Here is an 18,767-nt window from a genome sequence, read left to right on the forward strand (position 1 = left end):
TATAACCTCCAAAAGAAGAATTTGATTCAAATCAACAAAGCTGATATGCATCGCAGAGAAATGAAACTTACAATTTCCTCATTTATGTGATTTATATAACAAAAACAGTGTGTGGCCAGTACACTTTGTATAGAATTCTAGATCCTGGGCATATATAATCGTCTGTTAACTAAACAGCGGTAAAGAACTAATGTTATAGTCTCGCCCAGAAACAGATGGCACTTAGTTGCGTTGCTGTGTGCACATCCACAAATAGGGGTCCCAAATAAGCACTAGAATATCGTATGGACACTTTGGGCTAGATTTACTAAGCTACGGATTTGAATAAGTAGGGATGTTGCTTATAGGAACCAATCAGATTCTAGCTTTCATTTATTTAGTACCTTCTACAAAATGACAGCTAAAATCTGATTGGTTGCTATAGGCAACATGCCCACTTTTTCAAACCTGCAGCTTAGTAAATCTAGCTCTTTGTGTCCTAATCTTCACGATCTTAATGTGGTAAAATGAATGCTCTCGCTGATGTGGGAGAAGTCACCTCCCCTATGGAATTCCCACTGCCTGAAGATAGATCCTGATTAGGAGTGCTATTTGTTCTCAAGGGTAGAAATGATGTAGTAAAACCGCTGATAGAGGTTAAGTCCAGTATTGGTGGATAATATTGCTCTTTGTCCAAACATATTCTACTGTCAATTGGAATATACCTGACACGTTTTGTCCGCTCAAGACAAACTTTTTCATACATGATAAAATGACACTCCTCTGTGTCTATTAAAATCACTGTTTGAATGTTTATTCTGCTTTATTGGCGCATCTTGTAGGTCTGTTTTAATGGCTTATATGATTCAATTGGAGATAGTTTGCTTAGAGGGGAGCATTCCCTCTTCTGGGCCCTGTTGTCAATACAAGGAGCTGTTTTGTCTTCTGATTCCTTCTGTTCTGGACCAATATATGGAATTTGCTCTCACTAGATTCAATGAATGCAGCTTTTCCTCATTTTTATCTCTTGGGATGTAGTTGAAAGGATGACACTTTCTGATTAATGTGGAATCTAGTACTACATTTGCAGAATTCTGGATTGGCTCTGAGTTTCACTTTATCTAAGTACATTGTGAGAAAAGACTGCTTGCACCATAGTGGTTGTAACTGTCCCACTCTGAAAGTTGTTTACTTGCTAGCAATTACTTCTGCTCACATTGTCATCCATCTATAAGAGACCTTCTGCAGAGGTTCAAAAGGATCAGACAGATTATTGAGACCTGAACTAAGGTCCTATGTGGCCACAAAATATCTTATGAATGGACAAATCCTCTTTATTATCTCAAAGAATATCATAATCAAATCTTGTTGTTGTTGCCCAAGAATGCACAAAAGCTGACATCTTTATGTTAAGAGTAGGTGCTGGAAGGCTTTTGCTGAACCCATCAGGGAGGAAGTCCAGGATCTGCAGAATGGTAGCTGCTACTGGATTCAATCTGGTGCCACACTTAGAGAAACTTCTTACAGATCCTGTAATATACATGTGAAGAATTCTTCTTCCTTGCCTGGGATAAGGTATTGATCACCTAGTCTGACATCCCTTTTGTTCTGAGCTGGTTCTACTCAATCTCCATGCCATCAAGGCCAGCTTCTCTGTATCTGAATGCAGAATTGGACCCTGGCACAATAGATCTGGATAAAGAAATAGCAGCCACAGCTGCTGTTTGAGCATGTCCTAAGCCACTGGAAATCATGAATGGAGAGACTAAAATGAAAGAATTGCTATGACTTCTGCTTTTTCCTTTTGAATCTTTCTTCTGTTCTCCTGGTATATGTAATGCTGAGAAAGTTGTCAGATTCTTTTCTGCCCATGATATGATTTTAGTCACTTGCATCATCAAGGCTTGACTGTTGGTGCCCTCTTACAAATTTATGAAGGCTACCACTCTTCTGTTGTCTGAGAAAATTCTGAGATTCTCTTTTCAGACAGGAATGAAAATGTTCTTCCATACTCATTTTCAAGATGTTTACATGAAGACTTGTCTTGTTTTGTCACCACTTGCTTTGTACTACTTATTTATCTGGTGTTAGAATCATCAATTCTTGTAGTTCCATTTCCTTATGAGCTCCAACTGGAGATCTCCGGTATGCCCTCTTGTCCACGGGATTATTCCTACGGTGGATGAGAACATCCCCATCAATTTCAGACCATTTCCTTATTGAGACTTGCTTCTGTGCCTGCAGCTGGCATGCTAGTGACTGGTCTTGTTACCTTTCTTGTGAAACTTTGCTCCTTAGTGTCTATCTGGATACCCAAGATTTCAATGTTTTTGGATGGGATACAATGACTTTTCAGCTTGTTCACAATCCAGCCATGCAGATTCAGAAACTGTATTACTTAAGCAGTCTTGCAATTGACACTGATTTTAAGAACTAACCACCACTAGAATGTCATCCAATTAGGGCCATAGCTTGACCCCTTATTTTCCTTAGTTCCGCTGTAAGGATTACCAGTGCCTTGTTAAATGTCCTCAGAGATGTTGCCAGCCCAAGGTGAACTGGAATTGTTGGCCCAGTTCATAAAATCTGAGAAACTTGCTGTGACGAACAGCCACATGGATATGAAAATGGAGATCCTGAAGATCTATAACAAAAGATATCGCATAAAGCACCTCTATGTTTAGGGGCTTACCTACTCTGGGTGCTCTTCAGCAGTTTGGGATCTGGCTGAGGCTCGATCTGTGAACTGCGTCTAGCAGATTCAACTTAAACATAATTTTCATTTTGCAGGCACAGCTCCAAGCAGCTCTGTGCAAATACACAGCCTGTTCCTCCATAATTGCGACCTATAGCGCAATCTTCGCGCATATGCTGACAACCAGCAAACACAATCCAACATAAAATTCAAACTTCGGATGTGAGCCGGGTAACTGCAGCTTGTAGCACTACTGTTTGGTTGCCGGGATCTCTAGCAAGGTAAGCCCCCTAGTACCAGAAAAATAACAACCACAACCTGCACTGCCTATGCTAGAGACAGGGGGAAGTGGTGGAGGTACCTTTTATATACCATCTGTTACGGGTTTGGATTTTTTTCTTCTTGTGGTTTCCTGTCTCTCCCTAACCAGGGAGAAAAAGCTAACCATAGTTATGACTGTGACGGTGTCCAAAGGTAAAAAGAAGATTGCTACAATTTGTTCCAATGTTATTCTAATAGACTTGAAATAAAGGTAATAATAGTTTACATAAAATGTTTAAAATTGAACTTCATCACTTAGTTGCCATTTTTCTTAAATACCCATTAAAATACACAGAAAAATATTTAAACCAAAAGACGCTTTTTTTTTTCTCTTTCTTTCTTCTTCTGGTCCTGGCACACTCATTCTCTGTAGTGATTGTCCTTGTTCTATTTTATTCACCAGAAGTGCCTGATTTTCCTTTTTCCTACGCTAGAGATTTCTCAGTAGGTTTATACTTAAATGCAGCTTTCCTCTCTAGCTATCAATGTTTTGAGTCAGTATGTGACAACAATACGGTGTTCTTGCTTCAAATTCTTTAATCTAGGATATTTATCACTGCTGTCTAAAAAGTGTCTGTGTTCTACCAGTCAAAATCTTGGTTTTATTGGTGACTGATAAGAACATGTTCTGTAGTATTGTTGTATATATGTTTTGTGTTTAGTGAAAGATATAATCATTTGTTTCTTTAATCTTTGTGTAACAACCAGGATTTAATGTGTACTGGAACACAGCGGGCATGTGTTTCCACATTTCTTTTTTGCGCTGTCATTTGGGCCTGCAGGAATATATCTCACTCAGGGTAGGAAATGAAATGCATTGTCCTGTATGGGATGAATTACAGGTGGGTGGGGATGAGTGGGAAATAAATGGTACTTGTTGATTATATGGGCACTACCTTTGACACTGAGGATGAGCTGTGCACGATCCTCCCTTGTTTCATCCACTATTCTCCAGTATTTGTTTTCTTAAGGACACCTGGGGGTATATTTACTAAACTGCAAATTGAGATTTTTTTAGTTATAAAATACAAATAAACTATCTAACATCCAATTTAAATAAACATCTATCCCTACCTATGTCGCTATAAACATTATACAGTGATATCTTGTGAACTTTTAGGGTGATGATACCATCATAATATTTTTACTGCACTCCTGGTTAAATTTATTGAAGCTGCATAGGGCTGAGAGCTAACCATCCACCTGGTGATTTCCTAAATCCATGATAGCTAAAATTTACACACCAACCAAGGCAGCTAAGTCCTTTTTATAGCTTCCTGGCATTGATGGTTGACAGAAAAAAACAAGATCCATGAACATTATAGAGATACAGTGGATAGTGCATGCTGGACCAATGAGCTCTGTGGACACACACACTCACACTGAAGTAAGTATTGAACACCAACATTTTTCTCAGTAAATATATATTTAATGTGGCTATTGTAATGAAATTTACACCAAATAACAACAACCCTTGCAATCCACACATGCGAAGAAATCAAACCATAGATGTCCATAAATAAAGTTTTGTGTAATAATGTGAAATGACGCAGGGAAAAAGTATTGTATGTGTATATGTATGTGTGTGTATATATATATTATAGAATCAGTGATTACATAGCTATACTAATGTTTTGAATCTCAATGAAAATTTCTTAATAGAATGTATTGTGCTAAAAAGAACAATTGGAATTATTTTTGTTTCTATTAATACATATGCATTTACTCATTTTATGTACTCCCCTCCCAACTTTCCGTGAAACCTTTCGATGACGTTTTCTCTATTAGATTGTAGACATTTAAGGCAAGCACATGTGAAAGTAGAGGGGTTTTATGCAATGTTCGAAAGCCTCTCTGCTTACCTACATTAATGTCATGTGACTGGTTACCATGGCAATAACATGACACTGTATACTGTAAACCATTAATAGGGTTTCGATTCAATCTTAATTTGCTTGGTTACAGATAACCTGAGAGACTTATGTTAAAGAAACGCACCTCCTATTTAGAGGGTAGTGCACCTCTGATGTTTAGCATGGTTACTTCTGAGCATGCATTTTGTTCAGTTTGGCATACTTTTTAATTTATTTTTTTACTTTTAAATGTGTTTTTAATTGGAGCCTATTCTCTAATTTTTACTTACTAGAAAGAGAAGGAGAAAAAAAGGGAAGAGAAGAAAAAGGAGAGAGAACCTGAAAAACCAGTTAAATCTCTTTGTGCGGACAAGGTAAGGATGAATATGTGTATTTACTGTACTCAACTAGTCGTAGTTTCTGTATCCATTTGGCTTACTCTTTGTGCAGAAGGCTGTATAGGTAAATGCTGTGTTGCATTCTCCGCTGCAAAAGAGGGAAGATATTAAATGCCAAAGCTCTAAAGAGGCACAATTTGTATTTGTATAGCAGAAGAAAAAAAATGCTTTTTGCTAGTGGTCCTCAGTGAAACCTGTATACAAAAAGAATAAGAAAAAAAAGTGATGGGGTTAACATAACTAAAAGACATGGATAACATTAACGGCCATTAAAAGACTTGTAATGTTGTAGATATGCACTGAGAATGTGGTGGATTTTTACAAGTTTACACACAGTTGTATGGGTAAGTAAGTGCACGGCTTTGTTTTTTCTATGGGAACTGCACTAGTGCAAAGTTTCATTCCTTATAATGGGTGTTCACACTGCACATTGCTGGTCAGCAAGGCTTTAAAAACTAGATTTATTGTTGAGGGATGTATAATTCAATCAACATTTAAGGTGAAGAATGTGCATTGAGGGGATGTTTCCGGCTTATTAGAGAGCCACCAAATTTTTACTCTTCAAAACAACTTGATTTTTTCCTTGCTCTCAGAACTGCCAAAGATTGGGAATTGACTTGTGTGTTGATAAAGTGGGCAAATGGCATAGGCATGGTAACCTGTACTCTACATTTTACTTAACTCAAAGCTTTCCCTATATGGCTATACCAATTTCACATGTTTGTTTTCCTTCCGCGCCGCAATCATGTGAGTAAATACTCACGTTTTATTACCATGCTCAACTATAAGGGGGGCCCCATGAAGTTGTTGTACCGGGGCCCTGAATTCCTCTTGGCAGCCCTGTATATATCACACACACTCACACTGTGTGCAGGTAAGCCTTTAGCCCAGGGAAAAAAGCATAGCATTAGACCATGTTAGGATTGACCAGAAGGGGAAGACTTTGTCGCAAGGCAGTCAGCTTGGCATATATTGCAATATGTGGAACTAACATTCCCTGTTTTTAATATAGAAAAGTAATTAGAACAGCATTAGTTATGTATTTGGAGAGTGTTTTTTGTTTATACAGTGTTCGGCAGCCCCCTCTGCAGCCTAGTTTGTACATGGGGGAGTGCAAAGGATTAATGCCTTTTTTGTTATGACGACGGCCCTGAGAGCTGTTTTAGGATTATTATTGCTAGGCTGGGTCTTAATTATTGTATTGAATGCTCTTTTTGAATAAGTGTTTACAAATTGCTCTGATTTCCTTTTTTTGTCTCTCCATTCAAGAGCCACTATATTGGAATAGGCTTTAGAACTTTGCCATTAAGTGTACAAGTTGCCATTAAAAATTACACTGTATGAGGCAGTGCAGCCACACATGGTGGGATTGCCCAAAACGATTGTCTTTCTGGACTGATGTCAGGAGCTTGATCTTCACCATCATGGGACTGTGGTTCAGTGACCGACAGGATACCTCCAATTCTGTTCCTCAATGTGCCTAAACAAACCAATATATTGGACAAATCTGCATGCAGCTAAATGCTTATTCGCTGCCTCATAGAGTGACAATGGCCCACCTGCGCTTGCATAGTTAATCAGCAGAATCTGGCCCAACTAATCAATGGAAACTAACATTCTCTGTGATTTTTAGACATCTTTCATGGTCTATGTGCCCTCCATGGCTTTAACACTGTAAAGTTCCCTTTCGCTGCTCATTCTTGTCAACAAAAGACCCCACCGTTGTTGTAACCATTTATATAGTGCCAGTGTGCTCTGTAGCGCTTACAATTGGGAACAAACAGTATTAAAACTAGATAGGTATTAAGGAATATAGGAGTTTAATACCACATATCGCATATTGGTCAAGCCAGACTTCAATGAGAAAAGTACTGTAGGTTGAATATAGAAAAATTAAGAATAGGGTTTGCATACTCTGTATAGAGACACAGGGGTGGTAATTGCATAGAATAGCCTTTTGGAGGTTAAAAAAAGATGGTTTGTGAATTTGAGTTTACCTAAAGAGGTGGGTTTTCAGGGAAAGTTTGGAGATTTGGAAAAGTCTTGTATGTGGGAGAGCATTCCACAGAGTAGATAAAGCCCAAAACTTGCTACTGGACATTTTTTGTGAGTAAGTAATGTGTAGATAAGAGGCACAGCGGAGAGAGGTCGTGTTGGGAGATGTTGGAGGCACGTGAAGAAATGTATATTGGTACAGTTTTGTTAATGGCTTTGTATGTTAGAAGTTTTTATATGCATTCTGTAAAATGCAAGCAACTATTGTAGGGACTGAGGGGTAGGGTTCATTGTGTTGCAAGCTTAAGGAGAGATGTCATGTCGGTAGCTTCTGTTAGCTGATAGAATGATGGTTCCAGAGTCAAAGGCAACAGGTCAAGGAGAATCGGTTTCAGTATGAATCTGATTTAGAGGTATGAGCTAACAAACTTTAACTTTGTCTACACATTTTAAATCCCCCCTCTCGTAGAGCAACATATTTTTTCGCTATTAGCTGGATTTACTCTTAACCCTAACTAAGGCCACATTCTTATTAGTAAAATATGCTACAAGTATTCCACAGGGATATGACCAAAGATTGCATATTGGCCAGGAGGAATTTTGAAAAATATTTTGCTGTGCTGCTTTATTAGTGTAGATTCCTACACACCCACCAAATGTACTAGCTCTAGTCCTGTTTTTTGTTTTTTTGGTTTGTCTTTTGTATTATGTACTGACCTCTGAAAAACGCACTGTTTACTTTTGTTTAACTATCCTTCTAGAGTGTAATACATCTACTGCAAAGGTATGAATCTCTTATGTTATCACCGCCTTCAGTATCGAGTCTCTCCTCACTAGCCTGCCTGTGATATATGCACTACACAGCCCAGTACCCATGCTGTGCCCTAAGGTGAATTCCACTCTCCTTCTCCCTTACAGATTACACAGTATATTGAAAGTTGAAATTGAAGATTTTTTTTTTTCAGATCTGTGCATTATGAATTTTTGGAGTTGAATGTTCGTTTTGTGCTTAATTTAAGCTGCTGTCGTTGCTTGATGAGCTCAAAAATCAAATCAAAATGATTTTATTGGCTTTGCTTTCATTGCAACCATCTTCTAATGCAGTGATTTCCAAAGTGTGCGCCGCGGCTCCTTGGGTTGCCGCGGCGCTGTCACAGGGGTGCCTCGTCCAGGGCTGCTTGTCCTCCAGCAAAAGAAGAGGAAAATAAATAGGTTACCAATCCAGCGGCACCGGATCATTCTCCTCCCTCCTCACTGTTCTCTTCTCACTGACTACTGGGCGTGACGTCATCACGTCCAACAGTGTCGGTGAGGAGCAGCAGCAGAGAGGAACAACAAGAAGGAAGACAGAAGAAAGAGGAAAGACGATAAGTAAAAGAATAGAGGGGAAACAGCGTTGGGGAGGGGGGACACAGTGTGATGGTGAAGGGACCTAAATACTACTTAAGTTATTTTGACCGAACTACTTAATAAACGTGACTACCCGCTAATTATTTTGGCTTAGGGATTCCTTGGAAAATTTTGGAAACCCTATGGGTGCCTTTTAACTGAGAAAGTTTGGGAACCACTGTTCTAATACATATTTAAAGGTTAAAGTATTGTTAATAGTTAGTGAATGCCTGTGTGAGAATTGTAGCTTTTTCAGTAACATTAAAGTGTGAATTTCTTTTATTTATTTATTTTTAAACACCTCTAAATCCACATAAGACTTTAAGGCTTTACTGTGGATTCAATTTGTGCTGGTTTATTGTTTTTATTTTTTTTCATACTTGCTATGTAGTGACTATACTGCCCTACACAACAGGCTTTATAACAGAATTTGAAGGTAATCTCTCAATTATTTTTCAAGCACTAATCATTGAATTTATTATCGCATATTATATTATGGTGCCGCATAATTGCCAGCATCAAGCAGGATGTACAGAGGGGTCTAGAGCAAAGTATCTTCGCTGATACTGCGGAGGCAAGTATCTGTGTCTTGCATTTCCAGAATGGTACCTCCTCAAAGACCTAGGGGTTAATTCATTAAAGTGTGGATTTTGCAAGTGGCCGGTATTCTGCGACTTTGCAGGGGAAATTTAAAACCACAATGGCTTTAAAGGTAAAACTCTTTCCCCGAAATTGTGTTCATGCTAAGAGTAGGAAGTGGGGGTCAGGAAATCACTGAAAATAAATGTTAAATAGAATGTTGGTATGTAGTCTCTACATTATACTGTAGAATATTGTAGAATTGTATCAAGTGTTTTTTCCACTATGCATTCTGCTGTCTCTTAAGTAGTCATGCAGAATGCTTTGCTGGTGTTGCAGTTTCTCTTGTAAATTGTTTAAGTGATGAGTCTACACTGAGTGAAATATTACATTTTTCTAGATCTTGGCTTTTTCAGCTGTGGAAAGGAAAATGTGCTTCTGGTAGTCACATTACTCAATGTAGGAAAGAAAAATATATCAAGAGAATAATTCCATTTGTTCTACAGCAAGGTATAAACATACTCAACATTAAAGTTGGGTGAAAGCTTTGAAAGGCCTGTTTTATAAATATTTAAATAACTTAAGGTGGTGTCGGGTGAGGTGAAGACGTGAGATTTTGAGTAGTGCTCTATATTGACAAATAGTGACAAATGGAGTTTTTCTTTTAATCTGGTTATATATCAATAAAATCACTTTTAGGGGAGAATTAATTTACCCGCGAAGTACTGCCGCGTTAAATGTATTAGCACTATTACCGTAATAACGGTAATAGTGCACAGGCCGCATTTTCAAGTAACGTGGCCAATTGAATTTCTCCCTTAGCATAGAGCATATATCTTTTAATATTGTTGTGATACATTGTTTTAAAAGTAAGGTTTTTTTGTTATAAATCATATTTATATATAGGCTATATATAAAATGAATTCATTAAATTGATCTACATGCTTTGAAATAAGAAATAAAGAATATAGTGCAAAACAGGTTTTGAATGGCTCCAGTTCTGTTTTGCTTGTTACGTTTCTGTTGTCTTGTTTCAATTAAAACGTTTATTTTATTATGTTCTACGGATTAATTTCAGTGCGTTTGCGGGGTATCATGGCTGTGTATCTCCTGTTGTTTGATTTCCCCCCCCTGTCCAACACTAAAGTGGGCAGATCCTTCTTTGCAGACCCCTCTTCATCAGCCTCATCATTCAGTTCTTTGATACTGGTTTATTTTTTTCCTATTGTAGCTGCAAGTCAAGGTGAAAATGCATTAAAGGGTCACATAAGGAGCTTAGAGATGGGCGCTTCAATTTCTAAACTATCAATATTAGAATGGGACTCCTGGGATGGCTTGAAGAAAGTAATTTTTGTTTCCTCTACAGGGAATGATTTCTTTACTCTATGGTCTCTAAGAAAATACATTCTACCCACTGAGATGGCATTATCAAGTTGGTTTTTTTTGGGAGGGGGAGGTTTCGGAGAGGGGAGATTGTCTGTTTAAATGGAAGAAAGGAATGTTAGCTGTAGTAGAATTAATAGGAGATTTCATGGATATATGATGCTGCAAAGAGATTTGACTTCAAATTATAATTGTGCCTTTGGTCAAGGTTACTTTTCCCTTCAAAATCCTACACCACGTCAAAATAGAAGTAGTCAAAGAACTGTGCCATCTGTGCATGTAAAAGAAGTTTGATTTGCTTTTTTCTATTGGGCAACACCAATGCTACAGAGCTGTGGGGGATATTTAATGGCTAATAACATTTCAGGAAAGGGATAAACTAGAAAAAGAACATGCTGAATCCATATTCTGCTATTTATAGACTTGTGCGAAATGTTCATTATTTCATTTTCTTATGACTAGTTCACACTTGTGCTGTGAATGTTAAAAATACATGAAAACTAACACTCTAGATGCATTTTAGTGATGCATTTTAACAAGTAAAATATATTATACTGACAGTGCATGCTAATGCATAAAAATAGGGTATGCTGTGTTTTCTTATTTTAAGACTTTAGAACAATATGGTGGGAACAGCATAATTGACTCTGACTTGTTTTTAATGTGATTTCTGCCTTTATGAACATGTGAAAAGCACGGAAACTGTTCTTAATATGCAGAAAGCAATTAAAGAAATATAAATGTCTTGTCATCCACTATTTTACACAGGAGCCCAATGTCTCTTATTTTAGAAGTCTGTTTAGCAAGTCGTGTATTAGGTAGAAAGTGGAAAATAGGGAAAGTGAATGATCAAGCCTTCGCTTTGTCACAAGCCTATTCTCAACCCCCTGTGTAAAATATTTCAATAAATTCATAGCTAAACTTAAGGATTTAAGAGCTGTAGTACCTGGTAATGTGAAAAATAAAAAGCATCCTGCTCACCTGATGCCTATGCAGCTGTTCTACCCAGGGCTCCATAGTTCCTCTTGCAGCCCTGAATAGAATTTTGGAGGGTGTTGCCCTATGGACCAATAAGAAACTAGAGTCACAGATTACAGCTTTTTATTGGTTCTCTGGCTCAAATCCACCTCTACAGCCATTTTAAAGATTTGTGGGGTCTCACATTAAAGAAATAACAGTTGCAGTTTGTGAGCTCCACTAATGGGTAAGCAGTAGATTAGGGATAATTGTCTGATTATATGGGAATGCTGCTTTAAAAGCACTCTAAACATACAATATATGTTTGGAAGAGCTTTCTGGAAGTGCTAATCTTCTATTATATGTTTACATGTCGCCAAACCTTTCTTTCTCTGTTACTGAACAATTGTATTTGCCTATAATAAAATAAATATGGAACCTGGGTCAAGGTTTCCCTGGAGTGAATGTAGAGAGAGGGTGGACCTTAATTACTTTGGCCCATTTTGGGTCTTCTGAGCTGTCAGACAGACAGCAGATTAAGGTGTAGTTTTAAAGGTTGTCCCTTTGCGCAGTCAGGTTCATTACCTGGCGAAAGAGGCTAGAATTCTGCATAGGGAGACAAAATAGCGATTTGTATGGAAGCAAACTAAGCTTGTGAACTGCTGTTTGTGACCTGGAAATTAGGTTCTTCCACTTTGAGAGGCAATGTAATAGTTTGAGCTATACAGGCCAGGATTTATTTTGTTTTGTATTTAATAAGACTAGCTGGGGCTAGTTGTATGAGAACATTGGACAGGTGTGACTTTTTATGGCTTCTGTGTAGAAAAGTGCCCTGCCTGCCCCAGGAGATGTCTTCTGTACCCTGATCTTGTGACACTGTATACATACTGTATATGCATTGTTAAGTAGACTGTATTGCATAGAACTGGATTATTGTGAAATGAGTGCTCTGTCTGACTTCTCTATTCACATTACAGAACTTCATTTCAAGGCTAGTAGGCACTTTGGTAGAAAACATATCTTTAAATTAGCTTTCAAAACATGATTAGATTTAAAAACAAGAACTGGAGTGGAAAATGTAATACTGTCTGAATTGCATCTGAAGTAAAGTGAACATAACTATTCCATTTGCTGGCTCTAAATGTATTTATCTTAGCCACATAAAGGTCAGTTAACTTACTAAATACCTCACTGCATTTAAAGAGATTTTCTTTTTATACAAATTAAGCCAAAAACCCTTTCAGAAGCTACCAGCCCCACATCTTGTTGCATAGTAATATTTCTCCCCTACTACTACTACTCATCCTGTTGCAGAATTACCCCCCCCCCCCTCAACTACTATTGCCCACCTTATTCCACAGAGTCACCCCCCCCTAACTACTGAACTACTACTGCCTGCGTGTTGATCGTAAACCCCACCAGCAATTACTGCCAGCCACTGGAGCACTTGGAGGCAACTCCAAATGCAAGAAGAACATAAACTCCACACAGATAGGGCCCTGGTTGGAATCAAACCCATGACCCCAGTGCTTTGAGTCCGCACTGTTACGGATTGCAACACCATACTGCATTTGCCATGCAGTCTCCCGATGCCTTCACATTTCAATTAATTAGGACTGCGTTGAGTGCCCATTGGTCCTGAATGACTCCGTAAGGCAAATATGAAAGCGCGTGGAGATAGTGCTGCTGTCTGGTATATACAGGCATATAAGTGCTTAACACTGGCAGGTCCTGATGACCGTGGCATTGTGCAGTGATGGCAAATGCAATAGTCTCCTTGTCTATCAGGAGTCCAGTCATTGCCCCATGATTAATCTAGACCACCCGGCTACCACTGCTGTGTAGCTACATCGCCTGCAATGGTCTCCACCTATGAAACTAATTTCAAGAACCCAGTTTTGTTTTGATAAATGCAGCAGCAGTAGTTGGTGGCAGGAGATAACACAAAAATATGTAATACTGCAACTAACTGAAGTACATCTGACACATCAATCTAAATCTAAGACCAGATAGCCGCTCGCAAAGTGGTCCACATAATAGATCATGTACAATCACTCGAACATGAACATAAATGTCAATGACATTAGGTCATGGACATCTTAGTGCATGTTAATTATTTTGCAGCAAAATATACTTGGGAAAATATTTTAAAGGACTCAAAATAATAATCCTCTCGCCCAAAATCATTTATGCCACTTCCTTTATAATGTATGGTGGTTGTGTTGCGGTGTTTTTTTAAATTTATTTTTGTATTTATAAAATCCATGGTTCACCAGATGGCAAATGCAGAGTTGATTTAGTGGTAACCTTCAGGTCAGTGCATGGAAATAATTTGATGGGTCTGCAGACCAGTGTTTCCATGCAACACTTCTGCTTGTCTGATAAAATAATGTGCTACTAAATATAGCATATCATATAGTAGTATGTTCTACTAGAATGGACTAACAATTATATAACTGTATAAGTTGCTGGAATTGTTGGCCTGCTGAATAGTAAAAAATAAATAAATAATGTTGGGGAGTGTCGGGAATGGAGAATTTATTTTGCCTGAGGAACACCTTTAAAAAGTACGCATAATGAGTATTGTAATAAATGCATTAAGTTAGTTGGATGTAAAATGTAAATACTGTGCTATTATATAATTACAATAAGGGTGGTGCATTATTCTACCAGTCCAGCTTTTGGTCTCTTTTTTTTTTTTTTTTTTTTCTTTCATTGTCTTTGCTCCCTTAAATCTAGCCTATTTTTGTATACAGTTTATTGAAAGTGATTTTGAATTTTAATAAATGGCATTGAACGGAATACTTTTAGTATCCTACAATGCATTCTACAAAATGTGTGATTTTGCGTAGTTCTGAATACAGAAACTGACTTTCAGTTTGCAGGGGTTTTTGTTTTTTTGTTTTTTTTTTAAGTTTAGCACACTGGAAGTCATTTTTGTGGTTGCCAGCAATTGTCATCCTTGACAGTCATGATTTTGTAATAGTCAAGACAATGTTAATTGGGCATATGTTGATCTTGCCATCTTAGGGTTTACTCCTCATATTCTCTCGTTGCAGATGAAAAACTGCTTAGCGCTCTTTGGCGTCCCCTTGAATATCAGCTGTGTTTATGCATTTGTTGTTTATGACAGCATTTACACTTGCCATTTGCCCTCTACATTGTTGGTTTTGTGATTCTTGAGGCCGTTTGTTGTTTTATAGTTTGTGTTCTGCAAATGACATAGTTGCGAGTCTCAGCCTTAATAAGTAAGATAAATAATTATTTGCTTGAAGATCTAATGGACGTGAAAAACAAGATGTGGTGCTCCTTATCAATCCGGGTGTGTCCTGCTATTAAACCTGCAAGAGAACCAATAGTCTCCGTTGCAGAGTGACTGCCTTTGAAAAACTTGAACATTTAAATAGAGGGACAAATATGCAGTAAAGTATGCACTTTGTGTTAATGTTTAGTAATGAACTGACATCACAAAATTCATTGTAAAACATCTCGACATGTGCCGTCTCAGGTGTTGTTGTATCCAAATGATGACTTCTGTGTTATAGAAAAATATATCATCCCGTAAACGTTATGCTATAAATAGAAGGGCCTCCTACACTCCTTTCTACCCTTCGTCTGGTTTCCCCACTGTCCAGTTTTGCGGAGCACTGTGTGGATTTAACAGTAGCAATGTGACATGTTGTATAACTAATATGACCAGCTCTGTGGATGCTTGTTTATGCTGCGACAACCACTAATCATGTCTATATATCACATGTGTTTAATCATATGGGGGCATCTCATGAGCACCCATGATCACTTTAAAAAGTTCAGTCATATGGCCAGCTATATGTAGAAGGTCAGCGTGGTATACATTTACATGTTGATCCTTAAGAGATCTCCACCCAGAGGCAAACGCAGGATTTGTAGAGGGGATTTCCACACCACGCCCCCCCCCAGTGGGCGTGGCCAGCATGCATGGGGCGTGGCTATAATTAAATTAGACAGTGCTTGGCTGCTTTCCAACTCTTCCTATCCCCATAATATACATGGGCAATATACATGCTGCGTGCACTACTGTTAGGTACACGCAGCTCTCCCTTTTCAAGCAGAGTTGTGTGAAGCTGGAGCAGGGACCAGCCACCTGAATTATACAGTGCCCCAGGCTTGGAGGGGGGTTTTCAGGCACTAGGAAACCCCCCTCGGTTTGCCTATGCCACACTTTATAGATAAAAAGCTAAATGCTAAATTATTTGGACCCTGAATTTTTATCCACCTGAAGCACATGGTTGGTGTATTTAGTTTTTATTTACAACTGCCTGTAGGTAGCTTTACCAGTTTTCCTGCTGAACTTGACTTCCCCTGTTTGAGATACAAAGTGATGAATTGAGACTCAAGTTCCTGGAAAGGAAATATGACATGAAAACAGTTGATTTGGCATTGGAGAATGTGAGACAATTGGAGAAAACAGCTATTCTAACATATAATAAAAATAAGAATTTACAAGCCATTCCGGAGATCTCATTCATAACTCAATTCAACAGCAACACTAAAGCTGTGGAAGATATTATCCATAAATACTGGCATATGTTAGAGTTGGATGAGGATGTCAAAAATTTTTTGCACAAGAAGCCTAAAATTATTTATAAAAAAAGCTAAGAACCTACGAAATATACTTACAAGTAGGTGCATCCCACTTCACACGACATAATTAAACATTAATATGTCACAAGGGTTTCATTACTGTTTTAATTGCGCAGCATGTAGATTTTAACTTGACCCAAGTGAAGGCTATCATCAAATTTCACTCTACCTCCAATGGAAGGTTGTTTAATATTAAACAAGCAATCAGTTGTAATACAGAAGTGGGCATATATATGCTGGGGTGCCCTTGTGGCCTTCAATATATAGGCAGGGCGAAGCATTCCTTGAAGATAAGGATTGCGGAACATATTTACAATATTAAAAAAGGACTTAAGACTCATACTGTCCCAAATCATTTTATTAATAGCCCACACTGCAACTCGAAGGAACTGAATTTACAGGCATACAACATATAAAGAAATTTTGGAGAAGTGGTAACTACCTGGAAAATATCTCACGTCTGGAGGCCAAATGGATCTATATGATAACTCATATACTATATGGATTAAATAGTGATTTTGATCTAGGTTCATTTTTAACTATCTAGTTACGATCTATATTTTATATTTAGTTCTATATGCATTTTAACGTTTTTGTTTTTAATAAAGATTATATCCAATTAGAAGGAAATGGGGTCTATTTAAATACCCCTCATTATTTACTTACATGATCCTTGATAAAGTCTGAATATCTGGCGAAACGTGTTGGAACCATCTTGATCACAACCAGTCACCATACTTTTGCGGTTCATTGTTGCATTTACACGTTTCAGACGCGGAAACATACTATCTAACGGCACACGAGTCTTTGTGTAGGATTGTTTGCATGAGGACGTCTATTTGCCGGGACTTTTTCGATAGGGATTACTAGGGTAAGAACGATCTTTCTATCACCTATTTACTGTAACATCAGGTTTGCTATTGTTTCAGAAGATATCATAAATTCATTCAATAGAGCTGTAAACATTTTGCAGTATCTTTTAGTGTCTGTTTGCCTACATTCATTTTTGGTTTTCACTGCACCCTCTTTTTCTCTATAACCTCTTCAAACCCTGTATGAGGTTCTGCATCTTATAGAGAGAGCGCTTTCCCTTGTGTAATTTACATTTCCCCTGGTTTATACTTCAGTTAGTAAGCAATATTTTCCAAAAAGGGCATCATGTGGAACCCTTAAATTAATGTAAGGGGTGAAAGTATCTTCTACTTACAGTGCAAGTTACGAGTAAATACATTTATGAGAAGATTTCAAACTGAAACTTGGTAGTTTAATTGATGTGATTTATTTGGATATTGGGAAATCATTCGATGCTTGTCTGCATAAGACTGGTAGTGTCTGCATAAGACTGGTAGTGTCTGCATAAGACTGGTAGTGTCTGCATAAGACTGGTAGTGTCTGCATAAGACTGGTAGTGTCTGCATAAGACTGGTAGTGTCTGCATAAGACTGGTAGTGTCTGCATAAGACTGGTAGTTTTGGACATTGCTAAAGTTAATGGCATACCACGGGGGGCATTATTGAGCCCTGTCCCTTTCAAGATTTTTATTAATCACTTTGTAGATGGTCTAGAATTTAGGGTGTTTATATTTATTGAACCTATGTAGTGTTATCAACACCAGAGCGAGACTAACTTGCTACAGAGAGAATTGGAGAAAATGGTAGATGAATTTAATGCCGCTCGTGTCTAGGTCATGGCAATAACTATACTACTTACACAGTGGAATTCGATTAAGATGGAATAGGACTAGGGAAATGCTAGTTGACAAAGCTTTATAGCAGCATGCAATGAAGGGCAGCAGTTACAAAAATGAATAGATTCCTGTGTTTCATGCAAAGTATGTACTTGTGCCCACTCTTCCGTAATGTCTGTGAGACTATAGAGTTATGGGTACCTCTCCCAGACACCCGGGAGAGCAGACTGTCCTTCCACACCCTGCCTATTAGAAAAGTGAGTGGGATGGGGACTTTGAGGACACGTTTTGTTGCAAATCTCATTTTGATTCCACCCCTCACAGCTCGATGATGCAGTCACTGGGGGAATTTAATTTGCATTCACCTGGATCAATGCAATTTGAATTTTTGCAAAGGATTATACTTGATGGACTGGTGTGTCTTTTTAATACCTTACTGTTTAACCAAACAAGAGGGACATACGCGATTAAAGAAAAACACAGTACATGGTTATTAAGCTGTTGAAAACCCATAACTAAACTGAAAAATAGACAAATCAATTGAAGACTTCTCTAATCATGGCTTCTTAGCTGCTTTCAGCACAAATCTTATTTTCTTAATTATTTTTCTTGTGGTTTAGTTATTAGGTCATTTTTTGCTTCCAAGAATGTCTTTCTGATTTCTTCCTGATTAGCCACATGATAAATTTTAGAAAATCATAACCGCTTACATCAGTTAGTGACCAGCTAAGCAAAACATCTTGTTTGATTAATTGATGATCTGACACGTATCTTTTAAATTAATTGTAAAGCACTTTGATCAGTCTGAAATATGTTATAAGAAATCTGCTAAAAATTGTTTAATAGCATGTATATATGAATAATGTTAAACTATATTCCATTTAGCAATATTTGGTCTTAACTACTTT

The 18,767-nt window shown here is 37.9% G+C and overlaps 1 protein-coding gene across 2 annotated transcripts in view; it reads left to right on the plus strand.

Moving 5' to 3' along the window:
• Positions 1–18,767, plus strand: part of SMAP1 (small ArfGAP 1) — a 217,649-nt gene that overhangs the window by 114,117 nt on the left and 84,765 nt on the right. For both annotated transcript variants that reach the window (XM_075202595.1, XM_075202596.1), the window contains one exon: positions 5,142–5,222. In XM_075202595.1, the coding sequence (XP_075058696.1) occupies positions 5,142–5,222 (81 nt within the window). The remainder of the gene's footprint in view (positions 1–5,141; positions 5,223–18,767) is intronic.

Source organism: Mixophyes fleayi, chromosome 3, assembly GCF_038048845.1.
Source record: "Mixophyes fleayi isolate aMixFle1 chromosome 3, aMixFle1.hap1, whole genome shotgun sequence".
NCBI lineage: Eukaryota > Metazoa > Chordata > Amphibia > Anura > Limnodynastidae > Mixophyes > Mixophyes fleayi.